The sequence below is a fragment of the Lonchura striata genome, chromosome 3, assembly GCF_050655825.1.
Source record: "Lonchura striata isolate lonStrDom1 chromosome 3, ASM5065582v1, whole genome shotgun sequence".
Taxonomy (NCBI): Eukaryota; Metazoa; Chordata; class Aves; order Passeriformes; family Estrildidae; genus Lonchura; species Lonchura striata.
In genome coordinates this window covers 108458861-108471907 of record NC_140705.1, presented here as the reverse complement: position 1 = coordinate 108471907, position 13047 = coordinate 108458861, and the positions used below count along the sequence as shown (strand labels likewise).

The 13047-nt window shown below is 48.2% G+C and overlaps 1 protein-coding gene across 6 annotated transcripts in view; it reads right to left on the bottom strand.

The window, feature by feature from the left end:
• LOC110482761 (uncharacterized) overlaps positions 1 to 11565 on the bottom strand; it is a 58699-nt gene extending 47134 nt beyond the window's left edge. The window contains exon 1 of one of the 6 annotated variants that reach the window (XM_085576085.1): positions 10975 to 11565. In XM_085576085.1, coding sequence (XP_085432211.1) covers positions 10975 to 11043 — 69 coding nt within the window. In that variant the 5' untranslated portion in view covers positions 11044 to 11565. The other 5 variants (XM_085576084.1, XM_085576087.1, XM_077781859.2 and 2 more) reach the window with 5 other exon arrangements.
• Positions 11566 to 13047: the final 1482 nt, after the last annotated feature.

The window sequence follows — 13047 nt, the reverse complement described above, 5'->3', positions numbered from 1 at the left end:
ACCTTTACGGGGTCTCATCCACGCTGCACTAAAACACAGTGACTTAGCTCCGCCTGTAATTTACAGCCCATTTGCTGCTAAACCTCAGCTCCAAATAGCCAGATTAAAAGGAACACTATTTATCAGAGGCTTAAAACCCTCTCAGACATAAGAGGAAGACAGTACAATGGACACCTAGAACTGGAGAGGCACCTCTAATAGCTGATCTTATCTGAGTAAATGCATTTACTCGGGGAGGGAGGATGGGAGCTGGCTGCTCACACCAGTGCCAACCATTCCTGCCTTGGCCAAGGGGATTTAAATACACCCCACCCCAGCAGCCTAGCTCAGTTACTATTTGTGTGATGGGAGTTTCTTTGCACAGGCCAGCTTCTCAGGCAGTTTGCAGAGTTCCTCAGCATTCCAAGAGTCCCCTCAACCAGGGAAGTACGGCTGACAGCAGCTGGCATAAACAACACATCTGGGAACAGCTTTTCCATTCCCTACTCAAAAGGCGAAGAGGGCAACTGCCTTTGCCCTGGGATATTTCCTTAGCTGAGGAGAAGCTGCTTGTGTTGGGAGACCTCACTCGACACTCACCTCTGCTCAGCCATAAAGAACTGCATTAGCCACATTTGCAAACACAAGGAACAATGCCTTACAGTCAGGCTGGAAAATACATTTGGGGCACACGAGACATTTCAGGCTTCTCCTCCCCTCAAAATCTCACATTAACCCCGCTGAGTGCAAGCAGATGAGAGCTGTTTCATCTCTATGGATTTGCACCAAACATCTTGTGTTTTATCAGAGAGCAAACCAGTAGGTTAATCCTTTCAGACCAGGTCTTTGATCCATCTGGTCAGGCACCTTCAAAGTAAGAGTTAGGAACATGTCGTAGCTTGCAATGTCTCTCACTGCACCAGCTCCTTTCCTGGTAAATATTTTGTGATTCCAAGTGGTTCCTAGTTGGGAAAATCTGACAAATGGGTTGTCAGATCATCCCACACATGGAGGGATGACCTAGAAAAGAAGACAGAACTTGAATATTCACCAAGACAGAACTTGAATATTCACTCTCTTCTCCAATATAGGGCACAGAAGGCAAAAAACTAAATTAGTATGAGGTAGGTGCTAAACAAATAACAGGTGATCATTTGGCAGTGTGTAGTTAAGGTGTGAAATACTTTGCCATAGGATGTTCTGGATGTTAAATACCCACACAGATTTGGTGGCGTAAAATGAACAGGTTTAGGCAGCAGAAACTTACTGGGTTACAAATGCAGGAGGATAGGCTACTGGGGGAAACTGTAGCTCTAACATGGGATGGATGCTCCTAAATCCCATTTGTGGAAGCAGGACACAGAGCACCATGCAAATATTTGTAATGTCACAACATAAGGGGGATGCACAGAGCAAAGTGTGCCAGCATTCTTCCAGGTCCAACTCACCCCACCACAGAGAGCCACTGAGACAGTATCCAAGCACCAAATACTAAATTAGTATCCCCTCGTATCAGTTCAGGGGCAAGATGGGAAAAGCTGCATTGCACTGCAGCCCTCTACAAAATACCATTGAGGGGTTTCCCAAAAGTGATTGGCTCCATCCAAGCCAGAACAAAAAGGGTTCTCTGAAAACAAAAAAATCTATACATGGAAGCTGCTGATTTTTCAAGCCTCTAAATTATTTTGGTTTATATGCTTCACACCAAATACCTCTGTTCTTTCCTCTTAATTAGCCTTTGGCCACAGATCTTTATTCCCTTGGAATAATCAACTCATAGGACTAAAAAAAATATATATTTAAAAAAAAAAAACACACACACAAGAATAGTCTGGCTGCAGACAACTGTCTGGAATAACCACTTGGCTTTGTGTGTAATAACTGGGTGACAGGATATGGAAGGATTATTTTATATTTTTCCAGCTTACATCCAGACACACTCTCAGCAAACTGGAGAACTTAGCTGCCTGTCTGGCACCTTTCCTTAAGATGGGAAATTCCCCATTCAACCAAAGGAAATTTTATTCTCATCTTATGTCCATATAGAGCTTGGCAGATTGTGTTATGCCAAGAAGTAAAGACATCAGTTAAATAAAAACCAGCATGCATCATGGAAACAATGTGACCCCGTTAGGAAGGAGTAAGTTGAGACAGATTGCTGAAAAAATAGGTGTGAAGGGATAGGATCTTTATGCTATCAGCAACTCAAATTGTGTGATCTCCTTGAAATCCTAGCTCAAAACCACATTTGTAGCCCAGACAAATCAATCAATCAGCTATCAGGCAATATTTTGGTCCCTAGATATATCAGAAACCAAGGCCCACCTACTCTCATCGCAGATATTTATGAATATTGAGATATTTTGGACCTCACAAATACCAGGCATCTAAATTTAGATTTATGAAAGGATGGGAGATGAGGACCATCTACCTTGAAGTCAGGCAACAAACGTCAGGTGAACCTATTTATGAAATGGGAGACATGGCTAATAAAAGCCTCCTCTGGAGATCTAAACTCAAGCATTGGGTTCCTTTACCTCCTCAGAAAGTGTTTCAAGCCCTGAACTCATAGTTCTTCTCATATGGCCTGATTCTGGAGCTAGGATGGGGAGGTGAATCCAGGCAAAGCTGCAGAGGCCTTTTCTCAGGTGTGTTTGCTGGGCACAAGGACCAACCAACCCAGTCATGCTGTTTGGAGAAGGCAACCCACAGCCTGCCATGCCTTAGGGACACCTCCCCGGGTTCCACGGCATCTCCTCACTCACAGCACTCATCCAAAGGGTGTGTGGCAGTGCAGCACAGACGTCCATCTGCTCCCAGCACCACAGCTCAGGCCTTGGCAAGCTGGCGCTCTCTGCAACAGGCTGAGCCTGGATGAGCTGCCTGGAGAAGAGGGCTGAAAACAAAGAAAGAAGGGGCTGTTCCACACCAGCTGCTTTGTAAAGCACTCAGAGAAACTTCTTTGGGCTTTTAGCCTTTGCCACCCTTAGACGACACTCTGCTGTGCTATCACAGAATAACTAGAAAGAACCAGGATTTGGATTACTGCACATGCATCCATGTGGCAGCGTCGGTGCAAATCTACCAAACAAAATATCTTCTTAGATACAAATCCAACAGGAAGTTTCCATAAGCATCCACAGTATTTCACCCTCCATGAAGCCAAGGATGGTCCAGAGAACTAATCATGTGAGTTCTTCACAAGGATACTCTGTTGTGGCTTTGCAATTCTGCTAGAGCTGCTCCACAGGACAACAGCAAAAGTTCACCTGGCTGAGCACTTGGTGTGCTGCAGCGATTACAAAGGAGATTAACACAACAACAAAAACAAACACAAAAAAACCCCAACAAAACCAAAAAACAACCCAACTACTCATCATGCAAGATCTGCTCCCTCTGCCTCAGCCCACTCCTGAGATGCCCCAGCCTAAAAATGCCTGTCCTACACGAATTCAGCGTGACATAGACTGAGGTACATGTGGATGCCAGGTCTGTGTCCAAACAGACCAACCCATGGCAGAGAGGAGGTTATAATGGGCACAAAAAGCAAGAACATAGCAAGAGAGAGAAGAAACACCTAGAGACAACCCTGAGCTGTCCATCCCCAAGGAGTGACCATGCTGATCCAGAAGAAACCTTATTTGAGCTGTGCTTCACCTGCTTGCTGCATCCCCACAGCCCGGGCATGGAGACAGCTCTGTACAGGTCACACTGGGCCAGATGTCCTTTACATTGCCTTTCAGGCCTGGGTCACAGCAGAGTTCGCTGCACAGGGAGTGCTTTCAGTGCAGATAAAGGTCACAACTAATTGGCTTTTCTCTAAATCCTCCTGGGTGTTCCTGCTGAGTACTTGTGGGTGGCGCTGGTGCCTGCTCACAAGCAGCTCAGCTGGCTGGCTGCTGGTCACCGGTGGCAGGGGACAAACAGGCCACATCCCAGGGCAGAACACAGCCCAGCACACACATACCTGGGATGCTGGTTGCTAGGAAGAGCCGGATCACCCGGCAACCTGAATCCCACTCAACAGGAGAACAGGGGCTACAGATAAAGGCACGGGGGTGGGAGGGGTTGGCGCTGCCTACAATGTGTGTGGGAGTGTTATTTCCCACTGAAAAGGGAATACAGCCCTTGGTTCCAGTTCTGAGGAATCCCAACCACACTGCTGTGACCCCAGGCCTGCTCCAGGAACAGTCAGGGAAACTGGCCAGGCTGACACATTACAGCAGAGTGGTACCCTGCCCACCCACCACTCCACAGAACTCTCCTAAGCAGATGCAAACCTTGCTTTTTACTATTAAAAAAAAATGTTGAACCCACTTTTTTGTGAAAGCATATAATTAAAATAAATAACAATCTGGTTTTTCTTTTTATTTTCCCCTCAAATATGAGCTCTTTTTGTGCTCAAGAAGACATTTAGCATCCCAAAAAGTGCAACAAATTTGGAACTTGTAGGACAATGCATGACAGCAGGAAATTAAGAACTGCACTATCCAGCAAAGAAAAATAATTCATTTTCACTGAAGTCCCCAAGCTAAATACATAGCACTGACTTTTCAGAATTTAGTTTTCCAATCAAATAAAAAACAAGAACTGGGAAATACAAGGAAAAGTAATGAGATTTCTTTGTGCCTTTGGGAGGTGGAGACTTTTTTTTTTACATCCACAGTTTCCTATCAGTCATAAAGACCAGCTGAGAGAGTATCTCAACAAACTACCTCAGTGTCAATGAATGCCCCATCATGCTGTATATGCAGTATCTGCAATTTGTCTGAAGTATCACTCTTTGGAATTAAGTCATTACAGGAGATTATCAGTGCTGAATGCCTGCACAGAAAAGATGACAACCCTTAAAGATTCAGATCTTCAATGCCAAGTAGAAAAAATTGCAAACCTATTATTTTACAATGCCTCAGGCAGAAGTCTCAAAAACCTAAGGCTTAAAGTGGCTAGGATTGCCTATTCTACTCTTTGCCATAGCTAAGTATCTATCACAGCCTTTCTAACCCACTAAACACACATATTTTCAGTCCAAATTATCACAAGCCTAACTTCAGGCATATTCATAGGTACTCCAAAAGTCAAAATTGTACTTACACACTTAAAGGATTCATGCATTCGTGTCTTTCCTGCAATTAAACAAACCAGAAGCATCTAATGCAGCCAGCTGGCATAACAAGAAGAAAAGCAAAGTTTCAATGTAAAACAGAGTCCTCCAGCTCTAGAGGAATGAACCTGTTTGGTGGCATCTGCTGAAAAACCCACAGAGAAAACCTGCATACAGCACAGCAGACAAAGCTAGATTTTCCCTGTGCCAAGCTGAAGACCTGTGACACACGACAACAATAGGCCCAAAGGAAGGCAAAAATCAGCCTGTCTCATTTATAGTAAGCCTGAGCACTTATGCAGATCTTTAAAAGCATACCCACTGTGCATCAACAATAATGCTATTTCACTCTTTTTTTTTAGCCTAAGGAGGAAAAAAATAATGCTCCCAGCTCCACAGAGTAACAAGCTACTACAGGGACACTGACTACAGGAGAACTGACACAGTGGCTTTGTTAGCACCTAGCACACAATTCCCTTTAAGCAAGTATAAGGCTAAAGTTATGTAGAAGAGAAATGCAGGTCTCTGTCACCAGAACACTCACGTTTGACTTTGTATCATTGATCAACATTAAGGAAGCAACAAACATGTCTGTATTATCTCTGCTCAAGACCAAAGTGAATATGCCAAGTACATAAGTAATTTAACAACTTTTGTGGATTAGAACATCAGTTGTATCACCTCCAAAATTGTTTGTGTCAACAGCAAGTTGGAATTAAATTGCCACCTTTAAAGTGCTCAGTCTTCTTTAGCTGCATGTTCCAGCCAGTTAATTTTTTAACACACCACAATCCAACTGTTTCATTTTGATAATACCTAGGGCCACTAATTAAGGGCTTAGTTTGACTGGCAATGCACAGACTTGTTCCAGCCAGATGCTCCCCGCACAAAGGAGTTTGCTTGCAAGCAAAGCTCAGAAAACAGACACCCACACTTGAGCCACTACATAAATAGCAAGGCCCCCAAGTGTTAAAGAGAAACTTGGAAGAAACACATTTTGTGAGAAACCCCAACTCCAAACTGTGGGGATGAATAAGACATTTTATTTGCAGAAAGCTCACACAGCTGGTTAGAGAACACTTCTAAGGGCTCAATGTCAGTACTCCATACACAAACCCACATGCAAGTCCAAGACATGCATTTTAAAAGCTCCTTGATCAGCCTGACTTAATAGTTCAGGAAGGGCTTCTCAGGGCTACAAGGTCTAAAACTAGGAAAGCAAATAATAAAAAAACTATACTAGACTGTTATACTGGACAACTAACTTACAGGCCCCTCTCACTTTCCTGGTTTTGAAGCATTTCACTACCATATGGGACACTCCCCTGATCTCACTTTTTTCCTCCTGTCTCAACTGCTCTTGAACAGACCCAGCTGCCAGCCATTATATATATATATATATATATATATATATATGTGTGTAAAGTCAGATCCACTTTTGCCCCAAAAGCACCCAAAAATGTTCTGGAATCTGGCCTAATCTCTAGCCAGTAACACCAGACCACTGAAGCAAGAGGTAGAGCAAAGACTGAGGCACCAGGCATTGCCCTCTCCTTTTTTTTGGATTTAGCCACAGAAGCTGAAGGCTGAAGAGCTGAAGCTCTTAAGCTAACAGGCTGTGCTATGAGCACAGGAGAGGACATGCTGCCCTGCTACAGGGGCACAAGTATCCAATGGAAAGACACTTCAGAAAATTTGATATCCACAAGCCACAGGATCTGATAAGATGCTTGCATAAAAGTAGAGAAATCTGGCAAATACCATGGCTAGGCCATTCATGATCATCTTTGGAAGGTCGTGGCAATCAAGAGAGGTGCCTAAGAACTGGAAAAAAGCAAATGTATCCCAGTCTTCAAAAAAGGCAAGAATTGTGAGTCGGGGAACTACCAGCCAGTCTGCCTCACCTCAATCCCTAGAAATGTGATGGAATGCCTCATTCTGGAAACCATGTCTATCCACATGGATGACAAGGAGGAGTCCTCATGAATTTACCAATGTCGTGCCCAACACACCCAATTGCCTTCTAAAATGAAACTGCCTGGCTGGATAAAGGGAGAGCAGTGGATATTGTCTACATTGACTTCAGCAAGACTTTCAACACTGTCCCTCACAACATCCTCACAGGCAAACTCAGGAACTCTGGACTGGATGGGTGGCCAGTGAGGTGGATTAAGAACTGGCTGACAGTCATAATCAGTGGCACAGTCTGGCTGAAGGCCTGTAAGTTCAATACTGGGCCCAATATTGTTTACCTCATTCATCAATGACTTGGATGAAGGGGCAGACGCCTCCTCATCAAGTTCACTGATGTCACAAATTTGGGAGCAGTGGATGATACCCCAGAGGGCTGTGCAGCCCTTAAGAAGGACATGCTGGAGAGATGGGCACACAGGAACCTTCTGAAATTCAACAAAGTGCAGAGTCCTGCACCTGGGGAAGAATAATCCCATAGACCAGCACAGGCCCAGGTGCTGGAAAGCAGCTCAGTGGAGAAGAACCAGGGGATCCTGGTGGACAACAAGCCATCCATGAACCAACACCATGTACTGTGGCCAAGGAGGCCAATGGTATCCTGGAGTGTATTAGGAAGAGCACTTCCAGCAGGTCAAGGGAGGTCATCCTGCCCCTCCACTCAGCCCTGGTGAGGCCAAATCTGGAGTGCTGTGTCCAGTTCTGGGCTCCTCAGTACAAGGAGCTCCTGAGTGGGTCCACTGGAAGGTAGCAAAGATGATTAAGGGATTGGAACATCTCTCTTACCACAAAAGGCTGAGGGAGCTGGGCCTGATCAGTTTCAAACAGAGGCAACAGAATCTCATTAATGTATAATAAATACATAATAATGTATAAATAAATACCTAAAGAGGGGGTGTCAAGAAGATGGAACCAGGCTCTTCTCAGTTGTGCTGAGCAATAGGACAAGGGGCAACAGGCAGGAAAAGACAGATGCATAAGAAGTTCCACCTGAACACGAGAAAGAACTTTTTTACTGTGTAGGTGACCAAGCCCAGAGAGGTTGTGGAGTCTCCCTCACTGGAGATATTCAAGAACTGTCTGGACACAATCCTGTGCCATGTGCTCTACCATGACCCTGCTTGAGCAGGGAACCTGGAACAGATGATCCACTGTGATCCCTGCCAATCATACCCAGTCTGGGATTCGGTGAAGCAAGGTCAGCTGTATTCCAAGACAAGGCACTCAAATTTGAGCCCTAACTATCACACTTGACAGCCCAACCACCCTTATCAGCAACTGCTGGTTGTGCAGGCTAACCCAACATCAGGTGAAGTGTCAGCCAGTCCCTCCCTTCCCACCATGGTGACTTCTGGTGAAAGGGAAATGGAGGGACACTTCCTGAGACACATCAGCACATCTCTTGAGTCAAAGTCCTCTGAGCAGCCCTAGTTGCCAGCTGCCTAAAGGCCAGCTTTAGAATGGAAAAAGAGAAGTCCATTACATCAACACCCAAAGATCACATACTTTGTGGTTTCACTTACAGAAGGCCATGGCATCCTCTCAGCTTCTCCAAGCAGGCAAAAACTAGGAGGACCTATCATAGCCACACTAAACCGATTTGGGACACGTCATACAAAAATAAAACCTTTCCAGTGGGCAGAAATTTCATCCTGAAAAAAATCCTAAAGCTTGGATGCCAATCCAAGATTGGTCACATCTTCCACACTTGTAAAAATGAGTTGACAATTTACCCAAGGACAGTCTCCTGGGACTTTGGCTAATTTCAGTACAGTTGTAATCTAGAAGCACAACAGCAGCTTGCTTTTCCTTCAATTTGGGAACTTCCCAAGAAAGTCATAAAAATGCTAAAGTGAGCAGGCAATGAAGGAGATGAGCAGCTAAGCATACTGTTACTAAAGCTCAGGAAGCACTTGGTTTGGGTGATAAATGTAGATCAGTTCTTACTCTAACCAAACCTGATGCTCATTCTCCACTTACAGGGCTACTTATCTCTACAGACCTGATTCTGTGCTCTCATCGAAATGTTCACTAAGTTTCAATGACACTGGACTTCTCAAATAATGCATTTACCATACAAGCCAGAATACATACAGACCTGCATAGACACAGACCAAGGCCAAGAAGGCTGAAGCCTGGTCAGTGCCCAGCAGCCCCACATCATGAGGGCAGTAGAGCAAAATGGTAGAGGACACTTGGCCTTGACACAGGGTCCATGCACAGCACAGCAACCAGAAGCTTCCACACTGCTCACCCCCCGTGACACCTATCCAGGGTCCATACCTGCAAGGAGCTCTGCTCCAACACCTAAGACAGAGCACTGCACACTCCATTAAGCAATTTGTATGCTGCTGCAAGGCTCAACCAAGACCAGGCAGCTGCACACGGTCCCCAAAGGCCTACAAAACAGATTTAAACCCAGAGTTTGCAGGTCTGGCTTTCTGCCCATACACATGTGTACCAGTCATTGTAGCACTCCCCACTGCAGGCTGCAAAGACAGCTCTGATGGGCTATGCAATAGCCTTGCAAGCATGGCACAGTGCAACTTAACTGTCTCCACTGAGCTTGCAAAAATGCAGACCACCTGTCTGCAGCACAAAACCTTGGCACTATCATGAACAAAATGGCTGCAGATGCCCACTCATGCACATTTTCCTGCATGCCTCCAAGCATCCTGAAGGCTGTATCTACCCTCTGAGAGTTCCTTCCAAAGATTCTCACGGTTTCATAACCTGAGGCAAGAGACAAACAATAAAGCTAAAGGAGGAGATTGCAGCCGTAAGGCCCAGAAACACAGTGTTAAAAAAACCCTCACTGCCTCTGCAGATACTCTGCACCGAATCAATCCACTACAACCTAAAGCATTGCCCTTATGTTACTTCCAAAAATAAAATCTAACCCTGCCTCCCCCGCTGAGAGCCACAGAATGTGCAATCCCCAGAGGAAGAAGTACAGCAAACTTTGTTAGAAACACTGCTGATGTTTCATCAAAGTTGCCATCAGCCTCTCCAGAGTGACTGCGCAGAAGTGCAGCCACACGGCAATGAGCCTCTGTGTAACACATACAAAAGACTCCACTAGAGTCTGGTATACGGATCCCCAGCCCCCAACTCGGGCAACGAGAGCTGCTACTTTTCCCAGATCCCTTCTTTTATTTGGGGCCAGGTGCTACACTTCCCACAGTACTGGTGCCAATCCAGAGTAACTATTCTGATTTCAGGGGATATCCCTTGGTTCACAATAATTTTGCCAAATCAGGATCTGGTATTTTTTTCTCATTCATCATGGCTCCATTTTTTATCCCACGGTATATGGCTGAAAAACTCCTCTTTATATTTGGCAGGAAGGGCTTAGACAGTTCTTACCCTGAATCTGTGGTCTTTGGTTTTATTTTAAACATTAAAAATGGATGTATGAAGAATCTGGAAAGCTGTGGGTCAATGCAACAATCCAGCCTGCAAACTTCAGCTCAGACTCTGGCCTTCAGGACCAGAAAAGAGAGAAATGCAAATAACGAGCTGAAAGGCATTTTAGGTAAATCATGTTTGTACAGTACCTAGCACAGTGGGGTTCTAGCCTGGAAAGGGCTGAGAGTCTGCGGATTGCCCACGTACAAAGGTATCTAGGCAAATGCCTACACAGTTAAATGTGAATCCCATCAAAAGGAAAACAGACAGATACAGAAAGGTGTATGAAGACCAGATGTATGATCTGAATTGTGCAGGGTAATTCTGAGTGCAAAGGAACGGGACTTTAAGTAACAGGAATACAGCCTAGGCCAGTTCCTCCTGAGTACACTGGCTGAGAGGAAACTGACCCAGCATAATAAACACTGCAAGTTTCCAGCTCCTCAAAAGGCCCTCTTAGTAGTTACCTGAAGGGGACAAAAACCAACCGAGGCAAAACCGGCTTTCCTTACCTTTAGCTGGAAAGGTTGGATTTCGTTCAAACTCTGGTTCCTGAGCTTTTTGGTGAGGATCTTCAGCATGGTACAAATCCGAGGAGCCAAGAAAGGGTTAAGCACACACACACGCACGCATCTGCATCTGCCGCGCCGCTGCCGCTACGCCCGGCGGAGCCGCGCGGAGCTCGCATCCAGCAGCGCCCCAGGTAGGGCACGGCTCCGCACGGGCTGCGCCCCCGGCCCCTCCGCACCGCACCCCGACCTGCCGCCCTCCGCGCCGGGGCGCAAAGGGAGCCCCTCTCCAAAGCCTCCAGAAAAGGAAAAAACAAACTGAACACCAAACTTCCTCTGCCTTCCACCCCCTCCTCAGTTACGCTTCAGCGAGGAGGGAGGTACCAGCTGGCAGCGTGCGGCAGGGGACGAGAGACGCGGGGCGCGGAGCTCGCTGCCGGAGGGCAGAGCTCGCTGGGCCCCGCTCATGGCAGCGCTCCCGCCCGCCAGCCCCGGGCGGGCATCGGGCACCGCGCCCCGCGGCCGCCACCGCGGCTCCCTCCGGCACCGCCGCCGCGGCAAGCTCGCACCGAGCGGCGGCCGCGGCGCACGTTGGCCCGGCGGGGCGGGACGGGGCGGGACGGGGCGGGGACTCCGCTTAAAGGGTCACCGGCCCTTCCCCACCGCCGCCGGTCCTTGCGGCCCCGAGCTGGGCGGGCTCTGCGCGGGATGCGGGGCGCCGGGAGCCGCCCCCCTGCTCGGGATGCGGGGCGTCGGGAGCCGCCCCCCGTGCGGGATGCGGGGCGCCGGGAGCCGCCCCCCTGCTCGGGATGCGGGGCGCCGGGAGCCGCCCCCCTGCTCGGGATGCGGGGCGTCGGGAGCCGCTCCCGTGCGGGATGCGGGGCGCCGCTCCCGTGCGGGATGCGGGGCGCCGGGAGCTGCCCCCGCTCGGGATGCGGGGCGCCGGGAGCCGCCCCCCTGCTCGGGATGCGGGGCGCTGGGAGCCGCCCCCGTGCGGGATGCGGGGCGCCGGGAGCCGCCCCCCGTGCGGGATGCGGGGCGCCGGGAGCCGCCCCCCGTGCGGGATGCGGGGCGCCGGGAGCCGCCCCTGCGCTGCCGCATCCTGGCTCGCAGCCCGCTCTATCCAGGGATCCCAAAACTGGGTGCCGTGACCTGTCTGTGCTGGCTCCGATGCAGAGCCTCCGTAGGGAGGGTTTGTGGGTGCTGCGTCCAGCCCCTTGAGCCACCCCGGGAGGTTGCACGGGGTCTGCAGCAGCAGGGAAGCTCGCCGCAGCCTTTCCCCACAGAAAGGTGGGGGAAGCTCTCCAGCTCCTGCTGCACCATCTATCCTCGGGCACGAGCAAGGTGCCCCATTTCCATGGCCAGGCCCCCAGCACCTCCCTGGCAAAATAGTCAGGAAAGTTGTCAGGGACTGACTGATAGGCTCCCAGCCACCCTGAACCCACAGGAAGCCAGAGACATGTTTGCCAGTAGTAACAAAGGGCTTTCACCCACTGCCAGCTCCATGCCAGTGATGAACTCCCCGTGTCTAGGGGAAAGGTCCCTTTTGCCCATTTCCAGTCCCTGGGGGCCAGCAGAGCCTTTTGTCCCAACCTTCCTCCTGGGACAAGCTAGGAAGCATTGCAGAGGTCTCTGCTTGTGTACAAATTCCAGAGGAGCACAGGCTGGTTAACTATGGTTCCCAGTTCTCAGCCAGCAGGCATCTAACGAGATAAGAGCACTCCTAAAGTGCTGACTGTGGAAAAGAGAGAGCACATCTTTGCTGCAGGGGAAAGGGCCTTGGTTCAGCTCCACTTAGCAAAGTATTTTTTCTTGAAGGAGTACAAGTACACATTCTGAGCCAGAAAGCAAAATTTTTGCTTTTCAGATAGTGCCTTCTTAGAAGATGTCTGCAGTGGAAACTGTCTCAGCTGTTAAACCATATTTGTTCTGTGCATTCTGCATTCACACCATGGACTTGTTTTCACCTGTTTTTCCCTGAGTTCACACCAAATTGACATCACAATCCAACCTTATAACTCTAAGCCACTACATATTGCTATAGGTACTTCTGCTTTTCTTATTGCATGGCTTAAA